Source organism: Lissotriton vulgaris, chromosome 4_1, assembly GCF_964263255.1.
Source record: "Lissotriton vulgaris chromosome 4_1, aLisVul1.2, whole genome shotgun sequence".
NCBI classification, from domain to species: Eukaryota; Metazoa; Chordata; class Amphibia; order Caudata; family Salamandridae; genus Lissotriton; species Lissotriton vulgaris.
This window is the reverse complement of record NC_141691.1, coordinates 5,360,486-5,379,322: the sequence shown is the minus strand read 5'-3', so window position 1 is coordinate 5,379,322 and position 18,837 is coordinate 5,360,486. Positions and strand designations below refer to the sequence as shown.

The 18,837-nt window shown below is 48.6% G+C and overlaps 1 protein-coding gene across 1 annotated transcript; it reads right to left on the bottom strand.

The window, feature by feature from the left end:
• Positions 1 to 5,305: 5,305 nt before the first annotated feature.
• On the bottom strand, positions 5,306 to 17,547 carry LOC147718193 (vomeronasal type-2 receptor 116-like). The gene is made up of 3 exons (XM_086967157.1): positions 17,318 to 17,547; positions 8,209 to 8,228; positions 5,306 to 6,222 (listed from the first exon to the last, which is right to left on the bottom strand). Exons 1-3 carry the CDS (start codon positions 17,545 to 17,547, stop codon positions 5,306 to 5,308), a joined length of 1,167 nt encoding a protein of 388 aa, XP_086823283.1.
• Positions 17,548 to 18,837: the final 1,290 nt, after the last annotated feature.

Here is an 18,837-nt window from a genome sequence, read left to right as displayed (position 1 = left end):
CACGTTTAGCGTAATTGATTTGAAGAATGCGTTCTTTTCCATCCCTGTCCATCCTGATAGCAGATACCTGTTTGGCTTTACGCTAAATAATAAATCGTATAGATTTTGTCGTGTTCCCCAAGGTTATACTGAAAGCCCTAGCATCTACAGCCAGGCTTTGAAAAGGCAGCTGGATTCTTTTAAATTGCAGTCTGGCGTTGCTCTCATTCAGTACGTGGATGACCTTCTGCTTGCTGCTGACTCTTACGCACAATGTGAACAAAGTACACTTGCGTTGCTTTCCTTTTTGGCACAGAACAATCATAAGGTTTCGAAGAAAAAGCTTCAATACTGTAGACCTCAGGTGACCTACCTCGGTCATCTGTTGTCTAAGGAGGGGCGTGCGTTAACATCTGATCGGATTCAAGCGATTTTAGACACACCAGTCCCCCGCACGCAGAGAGACGTACGTGCCTTCATAGGGTTGACGTCCTTTTGTAGACAGTGGATCATGGGTTTTTCACACATCATAAAACCATTGCTAGCGTTATTGTCCAAAGCTACACCAATGCCCCTAGAATGGACAGATGAATGTCAGAGGGCTTTTGAACAGTTGAGGCAGGCCCTTTGTTCCGCACCCGTGTTAGGTACACCAGACTACACGAAACTTTTCACATTGTACGTGCACGAGAATGATGTGTGCGCGTTGTCAGTGTTAGTGCAATTACACGGGGATAAGCAGAGACCCTGTGCATACTTCTCTGCCATTCTGGATCCTGTAGCACGAGGATTGCCTGGGTGTTTTCGAGCGGTAGCAGCCACAGCAGTTGCCATACGACAGAGTGAGGGAATAGTGTTATCACATAAACTGGTGTTAGTTCCTCACGCAGTAAATGCTCTGCTTAACCAAACAAAGACCCAATACCTCACGAGTGCACGGCTAACAGGATATGAGCTGACACTTTTGGCCCCACATATTACATTGAAAAGATGCGCTACTTTGAACCCTGCCACTTTATTGCCCTATCCGGCCGAGGAGGGTCAGGAAGAAAAACATCATGATTGTGTTTTCCTGACCGAGGAACAGACAAAGGGTCGTGTCGACTTACAGGATGTGCCACTTCCAGATGTGGATGGGGAACTGTGGGTTGATGGATCGTGTGTAAGGCTGCCAGATGGTACGACTTCCGCAGCCTATGCGATCACGACACTTAAGACAGTGGTAGAAACAGCTAGGATACCACAGAAATCGGCTCAGGCAGCAGAGCTGATAGCCTTAACAAGAGCCTGCGAATTGAGTGTTGGCCTATGTGTGAACATATATACAGATAGCCGATACGCCTTCGGAGTAGCACATGACTTCGGGCTACTCTGGAGAGAGCGTGGGTTTTTGACATCTCACGGAGAACACATTTTGCATGGAGAGCTAGTGCGTGATCTCCTAAATGCGTTGCTTGGCCCAAAGAAAGTAGCGATAGTAAAATGCAGTGCTCACAAAAAGATCACGGATAAAGTGGGCCAAGGAAATGCTTTTGCAGACAGTATAGCAAGACAAACGGCTATGTCCCGAACTAGCTCCCCCATATATGTGGTACAATCGCAGGCTGAGCGATGGAGTGATGCTAGAGCAGAAATATTGGACATTCAAAAATCAGCTACTGAATCTGAACTTGCGGCATGGGCAGCAGATGGGGTACTAGATGACGAGGGTTGTTGGAGAAGTAAAGACATGGGAAAATGGAAATTGCCTGCGGCTTATTTGCAGACGATGGTCCAGATGACTCATGGACTGGCGCATGTCGGAGCTCTTGCAATCACTCGGCTGTTAACACGAGTTTGGGAAAATCCTGAGATTGCTAATACGGCGAAGAGAGTAGTGCAGACCTGCCTGGTTTGTTTACAGCACAATCCTAGAAAGGGGACCCATACTCCGAAAGGAGGGTTTGTTCCACCTTCTGCACCATTTGAGGTACTCCAAATGGACTACATCCAACTCGAGCGCTGCAATAACCTGAAGTATGTCCTAGTGGTGGTATGTGCCTTTAGCAAATGGGTTGAGGCCTTCCCCACGAAAGACAATACGGCTTTGACAACAGCTAAGGTGTTGCTTAAGGAATTCTTTCCTCGCTTTGGAGTTTGCAAATTTCTGTGGAGCAATAATGGGCCTCATTTTGTTGGAAAGATTGTGGAGTATGTACTGAAGGGGTTAGGGATTCAGCAAAAGTTCCACGCTGTATTCCACCCTCAGTCGGCAGGTCTGGTTGAGCGGTACAATGCTACGTTGAAACTTAAGCTGGCCAAAATTGTGGCGTCTACATCGTTGAAGTGGCCAGACGCTTTGCCGCTAGCACTGCTCTCTCTTAGATCAGTACCCCATTCACGAACTGGCCTTACACCCTATAAGGTGGTGTTTGGGCGCCCCATGAACATCTGGGGGGTGCCTAAGCCGCGATTAATACATGATGTGCCTTGTGTTATGATGAACGACTATTTGGCACGATTAACAAATGATTTACTTTCTATTCATCAACAGGTTCGAGAAGCGCTCCCTGACAACTCTTCTGGAGAGGGCCATGGTCTCCGTCCTGGGGACCACGTCATGATTCGGTCGTTTGAGAGAGCAAGCAGTCTGGAGCCCAGGTGGAAGGGCCCCGAACAGGTCCTCCTTGCAACCCGAACCGCTGTACGAGTGACCAACAGGAAGCGGTGGGTGCATTCGACACACTGCTGCCGTGTCTCTCCGGATTTGGTGACTCCTGCTGTGCTGACCGACTACAAAGAGATCTTGGAGAAAGAAAAGAGCCCAGCTGTGACGTCGGCCGAAGTCGAGGGAGCCTTCCCGGACCACGCTGTTGCCGGACGAGAGCGCTACAACCTGCGTCCTCGATAAGAAGATTTTTTGTTTGTCTCTTTTTTTTTTAAAGACTGGTTGGTTACCGCTCCAGGTTTGTGAAACGGAAACCGGGAATTCCAAGGGGGGGGGATCAGTTCTGCCAGTGTAGCGACACCCGTCTTGGCCCGGAGAAGAAAACAACGGCTACCTTGGAGTTCAGCACCGCATTTTTCTTTTTTTTTAGGTATACTCGCACGTGTATCTGAGACTCTGTGAACAACTTGTACTATTTAAGACTTTGCACGAACATTCCTGAGCTATGGCATCAACGGCATCACGAGATAAACGAATAATGGGTGCCTTTCTTTTTGTTCTGACTATTGTGGTAATAGCTGTGATAGCCTGGGTAGTTGAACTTGTGGTGCCTGTACGTGAACATTTGCTGCCGACTACCCCGGCTCCATCTGAACATTTTCACTTTACATTACCCTTTCATGAAGAACGACATCGGCAAACGTATCTAAATAACAGTTTTATTCAGATTCTTCATCACACACATAACATGACCAATACCTCAAATTGCTGGGTGTGTGGGATGTTGCCAGGGCACCAGAAGAGAGGGGGCACCCCACTCATTCCACTCCCGTTTTCACATAATGGATCATGCAACGCCTGGTACACCCTCCTCTTTACTTTGAGATGGCCAACAAAAGGGGGGGTGCTTTTCCGTTTGAATAAAGTATGCTCCCATGACAAGGATGGGTTTCCACGGGCTGAGGGCACTCGATTTGAATGGGAAGAGTACAGGCCCGATAATGTCTCCGCCCCACAAGTGTATAGTAACCAGAGGAATGTTAATGTATCCAGCGCACATGTTATTAATGTTATTGCTACTAAAGCCGATTTGTGCATTAGAAATAAGGGTTCGATTGCAGTAGGGAAAAGCGAATGTAACACTACTCTTACCTTTGGTAGCCCGAATGGCATCTCATTTGTAGCATCACGAAACACATACTTCATTTGTGGAACGAAGGGTTACCATCAGCTTCCATTGGGATGGTTGGGCACGTGCTATGTATCGTTTGTACTACCTCCTGTATTCATTGCCCCACCAATGTATCACAATGATTATACTTTATATCATGATTTCGTCCTGAATAGGGTTAAGCGGACTGTTGTTCTTGATGACATTGATCAGACTGATACTGCCTTGCAACAGTATGTGGACTTTAATTTGGGACTATTCTCCTTCGTGGGGGCTGCACTGAACAGCCGGAAAATAAGACGACTGACACGTGTTGTTGAGGCTGTAGCAAATGACACTGCCATTGCCTTGGGAAACATCACTGAGGAACTACAAATTTCTAGAATTGTTACGCTACAAAACAGGATGGTGTTGGACGTAGTTTTGGCTGATCGTGGGGGGGGCATGTAAAATTATCGGAAGCAGCTGTTGTGTATACGTACCGGACAATTCTCCATCTGTTTATGATGCCATATCTAAGCTCCACAAGATCGCAGCTGAGATACATCCGGACAATGGAACTTGGACACTTTCAGGATGGTTCTGGTCCATGCTTGCTACTTGGGGCTGGAAACTGTTGACGATTCTATGTATAATCGTGGGAGCAATGTTTTTTATATGCTTATGTATTCAATGTGGCCCAGCCTTATGTTCTATGTGTCTATCAGTTTGCATACCATCAAGACGAGCTCTTGCCCATGACAAAGTGATGCTTCATAAAGAGGTAACTCAAATAATGTTAATTGACATCGAGGACGAACATCCTGATTATGTTCACTATGAGGTAGATTCAGCTAAACGCTAAAAGGGTCGTCTGTCGTAATTTGCATGGCCGCGTTAGCGATTAGCTGAAACTACACGCTGTCCTCCTTAAATTGGCTGTATACGAAAACGCCATTTTGAATACTGCGGCGGCCATCTTAGATCATAAGCGGCCTCGTGGCCGGCGTGCCCTTTAGTCCATTGTCCGTTTCACTGACCACTTCAGTTTGCCCAGCAACAGGCTATTTTTAGTACTGGTCAAGCTTGCACATGCGCAGTCCCCACTGACCAGTAAGCCTTTAGGAATGTGCGCCAAACTGACCAGCGGAGTTGTGCCCCCTCCAATGAGCTGGCGGTGTTCCAAAACATGACCATATATGTCCCTAAAATGTGTTCTAACTTGTGCCGCCTATCTTTTATTGCCCCAAAACTGTATATAAATTGGGGTCACACCGGTGTTCGGTGTGATACCTCTTGCATTACCAAAGGGTGCTGTTTGAGTGTACCACCACCCCATGGGGTCTTAATAAACTTGTTCTTTGCCTTTTACAGTTTCCGTGCCAACAGTTCTTGAGTGTGAGTGGGTTATCTTCGGAGCATGTAGGCCTTGGGAACCCTGATTTACTTCACTAACTGCAATGCTGGTCTTATCTGATACATACACGACAAGAAGAGAGGTTGTACAAATAGAATGTTGTATACAATAATTACAGATTGTTTTGCCATTTGGAAGTAGGCCTTTGCATTAAGTACTGTTTTGTATTCATATCCGGCCTCCAAAGGATGATGTAACATTTAGGAATGAAGATACAACCCAATAGTCCTGCACTCGATGACAAGATGGCAAAGATCTCCACGGCCACCAAATACTTTCCATTGGTGCTGAGATACGCTGGGATAAAAGAGACCCAGACCGTTAGAAACACAAGCATACTGAAGGTGAGGAACTTGGCCTCATTAAAACTCTGAGGCAAATTACGGGCATAAAATGCAACCACAAAACTGACAGTGGCCAACAAGCCCAGATATCCCAACATCAGATAGAAGAAGAGAACAGAGCCCTCGTCACACTGGATGATGGTGGTGTCCTGTATCTGTATCTTCACTGGGAATGGGGGATCAAGAAGCAGCCAGACTGTGCAAATCAGGACTGGAGTAAATGAACACAGAAGGACCACTCCAACGGGCATTCTAGTCCCAAGCCACCTTGAAGAGCGGCTGGTGGGATCGCGAGCATTGAACGCTATAATCACAGTGATGGTCTTCGCCAGAATGGTGGAAATGCTGATGGAAAAGATAATCCCAAATGAGTTTTGTCGGATCATACAGGTGGCCCTCATGGGATGACCAGTGAAGGTGAAAGGACAAAGGAAGCAGAGCATGAGGGCGATGAGAAGCACGTAGCTGAGTTCTCGATTGTTTGCTTTGACAATTGGCGTGTCCTGGTACTTCTTGAAGATGCAGAGAACAAGAAGAGTGAGAAGTAATAGGAGGCTGGTGAGGCATGAAAGTGTGATTCCCAAAGGCTCCTCAAAGGAGAGGAACTCAACAGTTCTTAGATCACATCGGGTTCTCTCTGCATTGGGCCAGTGGTCTTCAGGACAAGGCCAGCAGTCAGGGGAATCTGAAGTAAAAAAGAGAGTTGGTTACTGATTACAATCTCTGTAAATAAAACGTCTCAGATGGATCTTAGGGAGAAACTGCAGCTTTTGTGACACAAAGAATTGCCTCTTCGTTGCCTTTGCTGAGTCCCCTCGGAGGACAAAGAAAGATGTCTCATTAGCTTCCCTAATGAACGCTAATTTAAGAAGGAGGTATAGACTGAGAGTCATTGAGTAATACAATATATATCCACAAATCAATATTACATGTTATCTCATTCTATAATTTTTTTTTTTAAGTAAGGAGCACAATAATGATTAAAGCGTTAGTTGCTTGTTTGTCTTCAGAATGCTTCCTGACACAGTGACTCAAACCTCCTGTTTGGTTTCAGGAAGCCTTTTTCTTACTCCTTGGCGGAACCTATAAGACAGTGCAAGCCATCCAGTTGTGAAACATATATTATGAACTTAGCAAGAACAGACTGAGCTTTGCAGTCCAACCATTGCTTACCATTAATTGGCTTTACTATCAATCTTTTTTGACTGCTTCTTATTTGTGTTCCTATTTCTCAATCTTGTATTTGTTCCTTCCATGGAGAATAGCCTTGTTACCGTTTTTTAATTGGGTCACTTTCACTCCTTGTGTTTAGGAGACTACTTTTTTCCATTTTTGTTTAGGACTAATTGAAAGTCCATGTGTTTTCCAGATATCTCCCCTGTATGCATTTCTCCAGCACCTCCATTGTATTTTTGCTCGCCAATAGGTTTCTCTCCCCCACAAGAACTAGTCATGTGACCCTTGACAGTCAATATGTCCTCTGTGGTCCATGTTACTCTCTTTCTTTTTGTTGATTCTCCTCCCTCCCAACATGTTACTTGTGTCCCACCCCATCTCACAACCCACTCTCACAACCTGGCGATAATTTTTTTTTGTTTAAGCACTTTTGTGCTGTGTATTAAAACAGTGTTCTTGTGCTCTGTTTTTCATGTAATAATCCATATCGGCTAGGTAAATAAAAACATAAGAAACACCCACACAATTATGAGTCAGGCATATAATCAAACTGTTTCTTTATAGCCACACAGAATAGCCAAAAAGGATTGGCAAAGCCAATTGTCCTACAAGGTGGTACCTATTGGCTTTGGCAAGGCTAGTTCATTTTGGCACATGGCATCTTAGCCTGGGGGTAAATGGTTAGAAGAAAAAAAGGAAAGTGTGTTACTGAACAGGTGTCAAGGCAACATTTCCAGTGTTTGATTTGTGAAGGACAGGACTTCAGATGAAGACTTTCCAGTTGTCTGTGACTAGAGGGAGGGCCTGATGCTCTTGGCAGCAACTCCAAACTCAGGTTAACTCCAAGAGCATAACAATGTTTTTGAAGCAATGGAAGGGCGGAATGGTATTTTGTAAAAGCAATATATTTGTCAGATGCTGTTTAGGTCATAATATTCTGAAATGTTGGCTAGGCAGGAGGGTCTGGGGTCAAGCACACAGACAATGGAGGGTGGGAAGGAGATGTTTAAGGCAAGCATATGGACAACAAAGGGTGTTTGGGAGGGGCTGGAGTCCAGCTCACTTACAACAGACAGGTGGCTATGGGGGCGGGGTCAAGATGATGTTGGGAGATGCATGAGACATGCACACAGTCAATGGAAGTGTAGGCAGGGAGCTGGGGCAAGCACATGGACAATGGACGTAGGGTAGGCATAAGGAGCAGGGATGAGGTAAACAGAGGGGTAAGGCATACATGGGAGGTAGCTGAAAAACACACGCACTTTTGTAAAATGTGTTAACAAAAGATACAAGTAGCGCCTGACAAATTAGCAGTGTAAGGACGTGTTCATGTTCGAGGAAAGGAAAAAACATACAAAGGGGAAGGAACACTACAGAAGCTGACAAATGAGAAGCAAGCATAATGAGAGTGACATGGAAACCGACCAATGGTAATTTAAGGGTTTCTCCTAAGCCCCCCCGGTGAGGTGATAAAAGGTCTCGTAAGAGGCAGTACCTGCGCTTTTTTGGCGATACCTAAAAAAGAACAGATTAGAACAACCCTTCACATGGCTCTAATAACTGAATTGAACGGAGGTAATGTAACAGTGGTAAGTTTAGTGGTCAAACTTCATACAGCATAACAATCATCTGCAATAAATAACAGCCACTAATGGAAAAATACTACGTCAAACGACCATATCGTGCATGGTTGGACGTTCTTTTATATAGGACAACAATCTGTGTATTTCTGAAATACAGATATCAAACAATATACTGAAGGAATTCAAACCATTACTGGCAAACAGCCCCATTTAGGTTCCTTTATAGTCATTGTAAAAGAAGCCATTTACATATATTTAGACACTCATTGTCTTTTCTGGGTGGTCAGGTAGTAAAACGTACACTCTTGTACCTCCTTCTCATGATTCTCTTGTTGGTATGCTATGATTAACTCTACTAGGAATGTATTTTTTATCAGATGATACTTCGGTCACATTATTATGGAACCATATCTCTGTATAACAAGTGAACTCTGTTTCAAGTCAAATCAAGTCAAACATTTGTATAGCGCGCTACTCACCCGGAGGGTCTCATGGCGCTTAAGGGAGATGAGTTCACTACTGATCGGTATTGAGTTGCTTTCTGAAGGAGAGGTGGTTCTGTGTGAGACGGAGGTGGGTGGGGAGGGAGTTCCAGGTCTTGGCCTCCAGGTAGGAGAAGGATCTTCCTCACATGGTGGCTTTCCAGATGCGTGGAATCGTGGCGAGGGCTTAGTTGGACGATCGAAGATCGCGGGTGGGGGTGTAGAAGGTCAGGCGAGTGTTGAGGTATCTGGGACCTAGGTCGTTGAGTGCCTTGTGTGCGTGGGTGAGGAGACAGAACGTGATTCTTTTGTTGATGGGGAGCCAGTGAAGGTCTCTCAGGTGACTGGATATATGGTTGTGGCGGGGTATGTCTAGGATGAGTCTAGCGGAGGCGTTCTGAATACGTTGAAGTCTTTTCTGCAATTTGGCTGTGGTTCCGGCGTAAAGGGTGTTTCCGTAGTCCAAACGGCTGGTGACGAGTGCTTGGTTGACTGTCTTCTTTGTTTCAGTGGAGATCCATTGGAAGATCTTTCGGAGCATGCGTAGGATGTTGAAGCATGATGAGGAGACGGCATTGATTTGTCTGGTCATCGAGAGGGAGGAGTCTAGGATGAATCCCAAGTTGTGAGCATGGTCCGTTGGTTTTGGTGCGTTGCCTAGTGCCGGGGGCCACCATGAGTCATCCCAGGCAGAGGGAGATGTGCCTAGGATGAGGACTTCTGTCTTGTCAGAGTTCAGTTTTAGGCGGCTATTCTTCATCCGTTCGGCTACGTCTTTCATCCCTTCCTGTAGGTTGGTTTTAGGGGTGGTTGGGTCTTTGGTGGGGGAGAGGATCAGATGGGTGTCTTTGCGTAGGAGGTGATGTTGAGGTTCCGTTGGCATGCGATGGATGCGAGGGGGCACATGTAGAAGTTAAAGAGGGTGGGGCTGAGCGATGATCCTTGTGAAACGCCGCATATGACTTCGGTGGCCTCTGATCTGAAAGGGGGGAGGCGGACTCGCTGTGTTCTTCCGGCGAAGAACGAGATGATCCAAGCTAATGCCTTATCCTGTATCCCGACGTCCCTGAGGCGATGTACAAGGGTGCGGTGGCAGACCGTGTCGAACGCTGCGGAGAGGTCCAGGAGGATGAGGGCCGCTGTTTCGCTGTTGTTGAGCAGGGTCCGGATGTCGTCTGTAGCTGCGATGAGGGCGGTCTCGGTGCTGTGGTTGGCTCGGAAGCCGGATTGTGAGGGGTCAAGGGAATTGTTTGATTCAAGGAAGGTGGCGAGCTGACTGTTAACGGTCTTCTCTAGGACTTTGACAGGGAACGGGAGGAGTGAGATGGGGCGGTAGTTTTTAAGTTTGGTGGGGTCTGCTGTAGGTTTCTTCAGGAGGGCACTGAGTTCGGCATGTTTCCAGCTTTCCGGGAAGGAAGCGATGTCGAATGAGCAGTTGATGATGTCCCGAAGTTGGGGTGCGATGACGGAGTCAGCCTTGTTGAAGATGTAATGTGGACATGGGTCGGTTGGCGATCCGGAGTGGATGGAGTTCATCATGCGGATGGTGTCTTCAGTGCTGATCGGGGTCCAGGCGTGGAGGGTGTTGGTGGGGGGCTTCGGTTCGGTGGTGGGGGAGTGGACTGGTCGCCGAAGCTGTTGTGTATGTCTGCCATCATGCTGATGAAGAACGAGGCTAGAGAGTCGCAGAGGTCTTGAGAGGGAGTGATGTTGTTGCTGCCGACATTGGGATTGGTGAGCTCTTTGACAATGCTAAAGAGTTCCTTGCTGTTATGAGCGTTGTTGTCTAATCGATCCTTGAACGCTGATTTCTTGGTGGTGCGGATTAGCTGGTGGTGTTTGCGGGTGGCGTTCTTGAGGGCGGTCATGTTGTCTGTGGTGGGGTTTCTTCGCCTGGTTTTCTCAAGGGTGCGGCAGTTCTTTTTGGAGTTCTTGAGGTCGTCGTTGAACCAGGAGGCTTTTTTGCTTCCTGTCTTGTTGGGATGGTTTTTCAAGGGTGCTAGTTCGTCAGCGCAGTGGGTGATCCACTTTGTGAGATTGATTTGGGTCCGTTGATGTGGCAAGGGATTTTTGGTTCAGAGATGTGGTGAGCTGGTCGGTGGTAGTTTTGTTCCAGTTTCGGTGGGGAATTCCTTGCAGGTGGTGGTGGGTCATGGACTTTCTGAAGCTAAAGTGGACGCAGCTGTGGTCTGTCCAGTGGAGTCCCGTGACGTAATTAAAGGTGATGTGCTTGCTGGAGGAGAAGATTGGTGTGAGAAGTTGGCCTGATATATAATGCTCACTAATTCTTAGTGATCACTTTGTATCATGCCAAGCAACCCTTATGATGATGGTTGTAATTCAACCTTGTAGACCAGTTATCCTAGTGGTAACGTGGACAAAGCAGTCTTAGGCTAAACTCTGAAAGGCATGTGAAGCCAGCTGTTATACCATACACAACCCCCTTGAATACCAAATGAAAGGGACACCACACAGATATATATTGAAAATATATATTGATTTATTAACTATAAAATCCCCTGGACTCTTTATGAGCACAGAAGCACAAGCGTTAAATCACAAGACAGTTTAAAATACACAAAAGTTGCACAATATGGATGAGCCCTAGGGGCCACCTAAACCATATACTAAGAAAGTGGTATAAGAGATACCAGGAGGAAAGTGAAGAGGCCTAGGGCCTTGGGAATCGCTGGAGCTATTCGAGACTGGAGTTAACTAAGTCGGGAAAGGCCCACGGGACTCGGGTGCAGTGTTCAAAGTGCACGCACTTCTCAATACAAAGTCTATGGTGCGTAAAAAGCACAAAGTTAGAAAGTTAGGAACCTTCCGAGTGACCTACGGAGCTGAAACTTAAAACACAGGCCCTTGGGATGTGTACCAGTGCAGGAGCACCGGCGGAGCTGAGTTACCTCACCCACAGGAAGCGGGTGCACAGGGTCGAAGTTGTGTCGGGTTTCGTCACGCTGGTCGATGGTGCTTGGAGCTGAAGATGCTACAGGCGGCTCGATGAGAAGAGTTCCCGTGGATCCAAGGGTGGATCTGAAGATGTGAAGACCTGAAAGCAGAGGGGACAGTGTTCAAAGTCACTAGCCAGTGACTACCGTGGAACCAGATTGGAACCAGGCGATGTCGGGTGCAAACAGGCGTTGTCGGGTAGCTTCTTTCTGCAGCCACGTGGATACCCGGGGTCGAGGACGTCCAGGAGTCGGTCACGAGCTGTCCCACGTAGGCTTCTCGCTGTTGGCGGTGTCGGCGACCTGATCGGAGCAAACAGGCCTTGGCAAATGCAAGCCACGCAGAAGTTGAAAGATGCTGTTCACTCGGACCAGCAAGGTCAGAGCGGGTGCTCCTTTTCACAGGAGCTTGGGTAGGTCTGGAGCAACCAGACCTGCTGTTTAAATCTTCGGGTTTGTCGCCAAGATGGCCGCTGACCACGTGGCTAGTGGCCGGGATGGCGCATCGAGTGGCACAATGCAAAAGGGCCCCACGCAGATCGTGGAGATGCTGGAGGGCTGATCTTCGGTGCAAGGGCTGCTCGGTGGTGGGGGTTCTCAATCCCCAAAGCACAACGTCGAGGATGCCTCAGAAGCTGCGCAGTCAGCTTTTCGAGTGTCTTCCAAGAGGTCCGGTCCCACGTCACTCGGTGCCTCCACGGGTCCCTTCTTTGCAGGGACTGTGGATCGGGCTCTGAGAAGTCTGGGAGTCTGGTTCTTGTCGGGCTCTGGGCTTGGTCTCCGGCGGGAGGCGGCGGCAAAGCAGACGTCGAGTTGCTGGTTGGTACCTGTGTTCACAGGGTGGCCACTCCTAGGCCACAAGGGAGATTCTCTTCAGTTTTCTGTGCAGCAGAATGTCGAAGTCCAGTCTTCTTCTTGTTTAAAGTTGATTTCGGGATGATCTGCTGTGCAATGGCACTGCTCCCCCTCTTATTCCAAAACTGGGGGTGGATCACCTACTAGGTCCCTCCTCTGGGAGGAACCAGGAAGGGGGGCGGTTACACCCCCTTTCCTTTGTCCAGCTCCGCGCCAGGACTGGGGCTGGAAAGCCCCAGAACCGGTTTGGACTGGCCTATGCACGGGGACACCTTGTGTGCCCCGGGCATGTCTGATTCTATTCAGCCCTGTCCTACCCAATACACAAAATCCTGTCTGGGGTGGTGCTCGCACCTCCCAAGGCAGGAAACCCTTTGTCCAGGCCACCATCTGCCGAGTTTCGGTCAGAAGCAGGAGGCCAGACTTGTGTCTGTGGTGGCAGCGTCCATTTTGTGAAGCTGAGGCTCTGTTTAACTTTAACCGGGGTTAAGGCTACGCACATGTCGTGTCCCTCTAGAAGGGTGGAATGCTATCCCCGTCGCCAGAATTGGCGAGGGGATAGTATTCCAATTCGTATGACACCTTACTCGACATGTTTTGATAAAGCCAAACCAAAGATAGCATTTAACCGCGAGGATTATAATGCACTTAAGAGTATATGGTATGGCAATATCCCGGAACAGCTTAGGGAGTTGTTCCCGACAGCTGCAGACAGGCTCAGCTCATGCCAGAGCACCATCTCACATATTTCCACGCACTCTGCCCCCAGGATTGATGAGGCCTTCCATAGGAGTGGCTGATAGGAACATATGTGTCCAGTTTAGGGTTAGGCACAGACATACTGTACCTAAGTAAGAGGTGGTTACACCGACTTACCCCAGCTGAGTGATCAGCCAGTTGTGTCAAATATGGAGGCCAGGCCAGGGGTGGCACAATACATGCTGCAGCCCCTGGTAGGCCTTGGCTACACCTATGCCCTGGGTACCTATGGTACACTGTTACAGGGGCCTATAAGGTGAACCAATTCCAATTGTGTTATGCACCTAAGGTACATGGAGTCCATTTTAAGGAGAGAGCAATCAGCCTGGGGCCCTGAATAGCAGGATCCCAGGCCAACTAAGTCAAAAACCAGCTAAACACCAGGCAAAAAGTTTGGGGGTAACCATAGTCAGATATCCACCTTCCTACATAACCCCCCCCCCCAAACGAAAGGAGATAAGGCTATCCTTGACCAGGTAAGCCTATATTGCCTAAGTGGCCATATAAGGAAGTACCAGCTCTGGCTTGGTAACCCCCTGTCTCATGGTCCACTAAGCAATCCCTCACCCTAAGGGCATCTGATGGTCTCCACCATAGGGAATCTCTACCTGTGGTGTGTCTTTGCAAAGTCAAAGGCTGGTGTTGGGATGGAGTACTGAAGTGAGTTTCCTCTGTAGGGCTCAGCTTCCTCCAATCACTCTCCACCATGTGTGCCTTTCTTTCTCTGACTGAGTTGCACTGTGCTCTCAGGGTCAACCTCTGGCTACCTAAAGCTGGAGGCTGGGTCCCTCTGTTTGGCTTACTGGAGGGACAGGTCAGGTTTGGGCCCTTAGGGTCCCAGGTTTGGCTGTGCCCAACAATATCCATCTGGAGGAGGTCTCTAACTACTTTTAAGGGGGATCCCTCAGGAGTTTTTAAAGCTTGCACCTCACTAGGGCTACTAGTTTCGGTGCCCCTAATCTGCTGATGGGGGTGCTTTATTTGACAGGGGGCCCTTTGGGTCTCACTGTCCTTCTTGTCCTCTGCAGCCCTGGGCTGAGTAAGGCAAGGTAGAGAGGGACAGGTTACCTGCTCCAGACTGGGTCCCTCCTGAGAAGGGTCTACTGCCATCAGAGGCTCTGTCAGGCCAGGCCTAACAACCTCTGGGACAGTTCCTTCATCAGGGGTAAGATCAGTTCCCTGAGGAGGCTGATCCTTTCCTAAAGTCTGGTGGGAGGGAGATTTCTCTTCCTCCTCAATGCTCTCTGTTTGGGTGGAGTGATCCATCATTTCAGGCTTCACTACCCAGGTATCAGTTTGAGTTTGGGCTGTGGCCATCACAGCCCCACCAACCTTTTCAGGAGGAGACTCAGTTTGGGTATGGGCTGTTACTAGTACAGCCCTGCTACTCTTTCCAGGAGGGAAGTTATCTAAAGATGGGGCTGAGGTTTGCTCAGCCCTCCCAACCTTTTCAGGAAGGACATCTTGAATTGGGGCTGTAGCCATTACAGCCCCACTAACCTTTCCATGGAGATTTACCATTCTAGAATGGGTTTGCTGTTCAACCTCAGCCCAGGCTGAGATTTCCAAATCATTACCCAGTAGGCAATCTACAGGCAAGTTTGCTGACACTGCCACTCTCTTTGGGCCAGTGACACCTCCCCAGCTAAGATTGACTACTGCCATGGGATGATTGGATTCTATGCCATCAATGTTTGTCACCTGATATTTGGCATCAGGTAAAAGTTGCCTTGAGGGGACTAGACATTCAGCCACCATGGTGATGCTAGCCCCTGTGTCTCTGAAGGCCTCAACTTTCAAGCCATTGATGATGGGCTCCTGTCTATACTTGCTCAAAGTGTTTGGGCAAGCTGTGAAATTGGCAAACCCCATGCCAGTCTCATAGACAAGAGTATCTGAGTTAGGGGACCTGGATAGGCCAGAGTCCACCTGTCCTCCAAAAGTAAACCCACCCAAATTCTTGGGGGTGCTCCCACCACCTGGGGGACCACTGCTAACAGTGACAGGAGGTGTTGGAGCCTTACCTGGAGGTATATTCTCCTTATTGCCATTCTTGGGACAACAGCTATCTGTTTTGTAATGCCCCACCTGTTTACAGGTATGACAATAAGGCTTTTTCTGGGATGTAGAAGTGTCTTGGGACCCACCCCCATTCTTGGAGTTTTGGGGCCCTGGGGAAGTCTTTTCCTTACTTTTATCCCCACCCTTCTCTTGAGGCTTGGTAGTCTCTTTCTTTTGGTCACCACCCTGGTTCTTAGGCCTGATCCTGGTTCTGACCCATTTGTCTGCCCTCCTACCCAATTCTTGTGGGGAGGTCAGATCAGAGTCAACCAGGTGCTGATGTAGAAGCTGATTTTGACAATTACTTAAGATTTGCTCTCTCATAATTAAATTATACAATCCTGTATAGTCAGTAACCTTACTTCCCAGCAACCAGCCCTCCAGAGCCTTAGTGGCACACTCAACAAATTCAGACCAGTCCTGAGTCTGTGTCTTCTGGGTATCTCTGAACATTAACCTGTACTGTTCAGTGGTTAAGCCTAACCCATCAATCAGAGCACTCTTCAGGACCATGTAGTTTCTAGAATCCTCATCACTAACTGTGAGGAGTCTGTCTCTGCCTCTACCTTCAAAGGAGAGCCACTAGATTGCTGCCCACTGCTCCTGAGGGATCTGCTGTACCATGCAGGCTCTCTCAAGTGCAGTCATCCATTTGTGGATATCATCCCCAGCTTTGTAGGGGGGCACAATCTTACTCAGGTTTCTTGTATCAAAGGACCTGTCTTTATCCTTCTGGATATTGCTGCCACCAGTGGATCCTAATCCACTCTCTCTAGGCTGTCTTGCTCTAGCAAGTTTCTCTTGGGCCAGGGCAATCTCTAACTCTTGTCTCTGGACTCTCAATTCAGCCTCTCTAATTTGAGATTCTCTCAATTTGGTCTCATGTTCCCTTCTCTGAGGGCTAGTCATCCTCCTTCTGGAGTGACCATGAGAACCTCTAGAAGCATAGGAGTTGTCAGAGTCACCTGAGTGAATCCTTCTCCTCCTAGGCTCCTGGTTAAGTCCACCTGGGGGTCTGAATGGGTTGTTACCTGATTCATTCCCAAGTTGACTTAAGTTAGCCTGGTTCAGTCTACTGACCAGCACCTGACTATCTCTGTCATCATCTGACTCACTGCTTTCCACCTCCTCCTCCTCTTCTTCTTCCTCTTCATCTACCTGAGGAGCTCCAGTGGTGGAGGCTTCCTCATCTACCAGGATGATAGGGGCAGGGGGGTCCCGGAACAACGAAGGGGATTCCCGGAGTCATGCTTTTATCCCTTCAGCACAGCTGCAAACATCAGAGAGCAACAGACACTTGTTCATCCCTCTACAGTTTCTGGTACGGAACAAATGGGTTACGGTCTACGTTATGGTCGAGTCAGGGGCCACAGGGCTGTTTATGGATGAGAAGGAATCACAATGTATTGGTTTGGCACTGCAGATGTGCGTGGTCCCAGAGGAGGTCTTTGCTGTGGATGGACGCAGGCTGGTTTCTGGGCCCATCAGCCACCACACCGGGGACGTTGAGGTGGTATACGGGATACAACACAAGGAGGTGATGGACTTCAACATCAGTATGGGATCATTTTGGGCTTACCGTGGCTGAAAAAACACAACCCCTCGATCAACTGGGAAACCCAGGAGCTGCAAATGGACTCCCCTTTCTGTTCTCGGTCCTGCAGATGGACAAAGGGGTCACACAAGAACTCGGAGACCACAGGGTGGGTGGTGGCCACCGCAGCGGAAAGAGAGGTGAGTCTCCCAGAGGCCTACCTGGAATACAGAGACGTGTTCGATGACAACCAAGCGGAAATGCTCCCCCGCATAGGGTCTATGACTGCCAGATCGACCTAGTCCCTGGGGCAAGAATACCTGGCGGCCGGCTGTACGCATTGTCCGAGCCTGAAAACATCCACCTCCATGCTTACCTGGATAAGATGCTAAAACTTGGGTTCATTAGGCCTTCAAGATCACCTGCAGCATCACCGCTGTTCTTCATCCCTAAAGCAAACGGTGAACTCCGCGCCTGTGTAGACTTTAGGGCGCTCAACGCCATCACAATAAAGAATCGATACCCCTGCCACTCATCAACGTGCTCCTTGAACAAGTGAAGAAGGCCGGTGTGTACACCAAGCTCGATCTGAAAGGGGCTTACCATCTAGTCCGCATGCGTTGCGGAGACGAGTGGATGACAGCTTTCAAGACGAGGTTCAGCCTCTTTGAGTACAGAGTGATGCCATTCGGGCAGTGTAACCCCCCTGCAGCTTTTCAGTTCTTCTTGAACGACGTACTAAGAGACATCCTGGATGTATACGTTGTTGTATACATCGATGACATTTTGATTTACTCGGACAACACAGAAGACCACGTGGGACACGTGGCTTCGGTACTACAGATCCTACGAGACAACTCGCTTTACTGCAAGCTCAGTAAATGCGATTTCCACGTGACAACGGGTGGAATTCCTCGGGGTCATGTTAAGCCTCGAAGGACAAACAATAGCGGAGAGAAAGGTGAAAGCAGTGGCAGACTGGCCGGCACCTAAGAACATAAAAGAAGTGCAGAGCTTTCTTGGCTTTGCCAATTTCTACCGCAGGTTCATAGAGGGGTTCTCTGGGCTAGTGACTACCATCACACATCTTTTGAGGAAGTCGGTGATGTTTCTGTGGTCGGCCAAGGCGGAGGGTGCGTTCCGTGCATTGAAGAAAGCCTTTGTGTTAGCTCCTATCCTTGCCCACCCTGACCCAGAACAGCAGTACCTGGTGGAGGCGGACGCCTCAGATCTGGCGATAGGGGCTATACTGTCACAACAGAACCCTGTGACAGGGTTGCTGCATCCCATTGCGTTCATGTCCAGAAAACTGAACGTGGCGGAACGGAACTATCATGTCGCCAAAAAAGAGCTGCTGGCCATCAAGGACGCCTGTGCCGATTAGAGACATCTGCGGATGGGAGCCAAACATGTGGTGTAGGTATACACTGACCATCGGAACCTCCAGTTCATGACGGCCACTAGGCAGCTGTCTCCTCGCCAACTAAGATGCTGTTCTTCTCCGGATTCCACTTCACCATCACCTATAGGCCGGGAACCGAAAACAGGAAAGCCAACACTCTTTCGAGACAAACCACCGAGGCGGAGCGTCCTCTACCGACCTTCGAATCCATCATACGCCCGGGTGGGGTGGTGGGGGCAATCCAGCAGGGGGCATTCCTACAAGGCATTCAGAAAGGAGTCAACACATTCCGTTGGAAGACATGGCTTCGGAGGCACGCGGAGTGGCAGGTCCGAGACGGCATTCCAGTGAGGGGATGTTGTGTGTTGGTTCCTACCGCACGCCTACAGAAACAGGCCTTTGGTGTGGTGTCACGAGTCGCCCAGTGCGGGACACTTCGGGTTGGAGAAGACGGTCGACTACATATTGAGACAGTTTTGGTGCCCATCAGTGAG

What these genes read in the sequence shown, in the direction of transcription:
- LOC147718193 (XM_086967157.1), bottom strand. Translation starts at nt 17,547, where the DNA reads ATGGTAAGCCCCTTTCAGATCGAGCTTGGTGTACACACCGGCCTTCTT. An exon ending in AGTTTTAGCATCTTATCCAG is followed by an intron (nt 8,229 to 17,317) that starts GTAAGCATGGAG and finishes GTTCTTTTTTAG; the next exon opens with GTATCGCCAAAAAAGCGCAG. An exon ending in GTATCGCCAAAAAAGCGCAG is followed by an intron (nt 6,223 to 8,208) that starts GTACTGCCTCTT and finishes TTTTTACTTCAG; the next exon opens with ATTCCCCTGACTGCTGGCCT.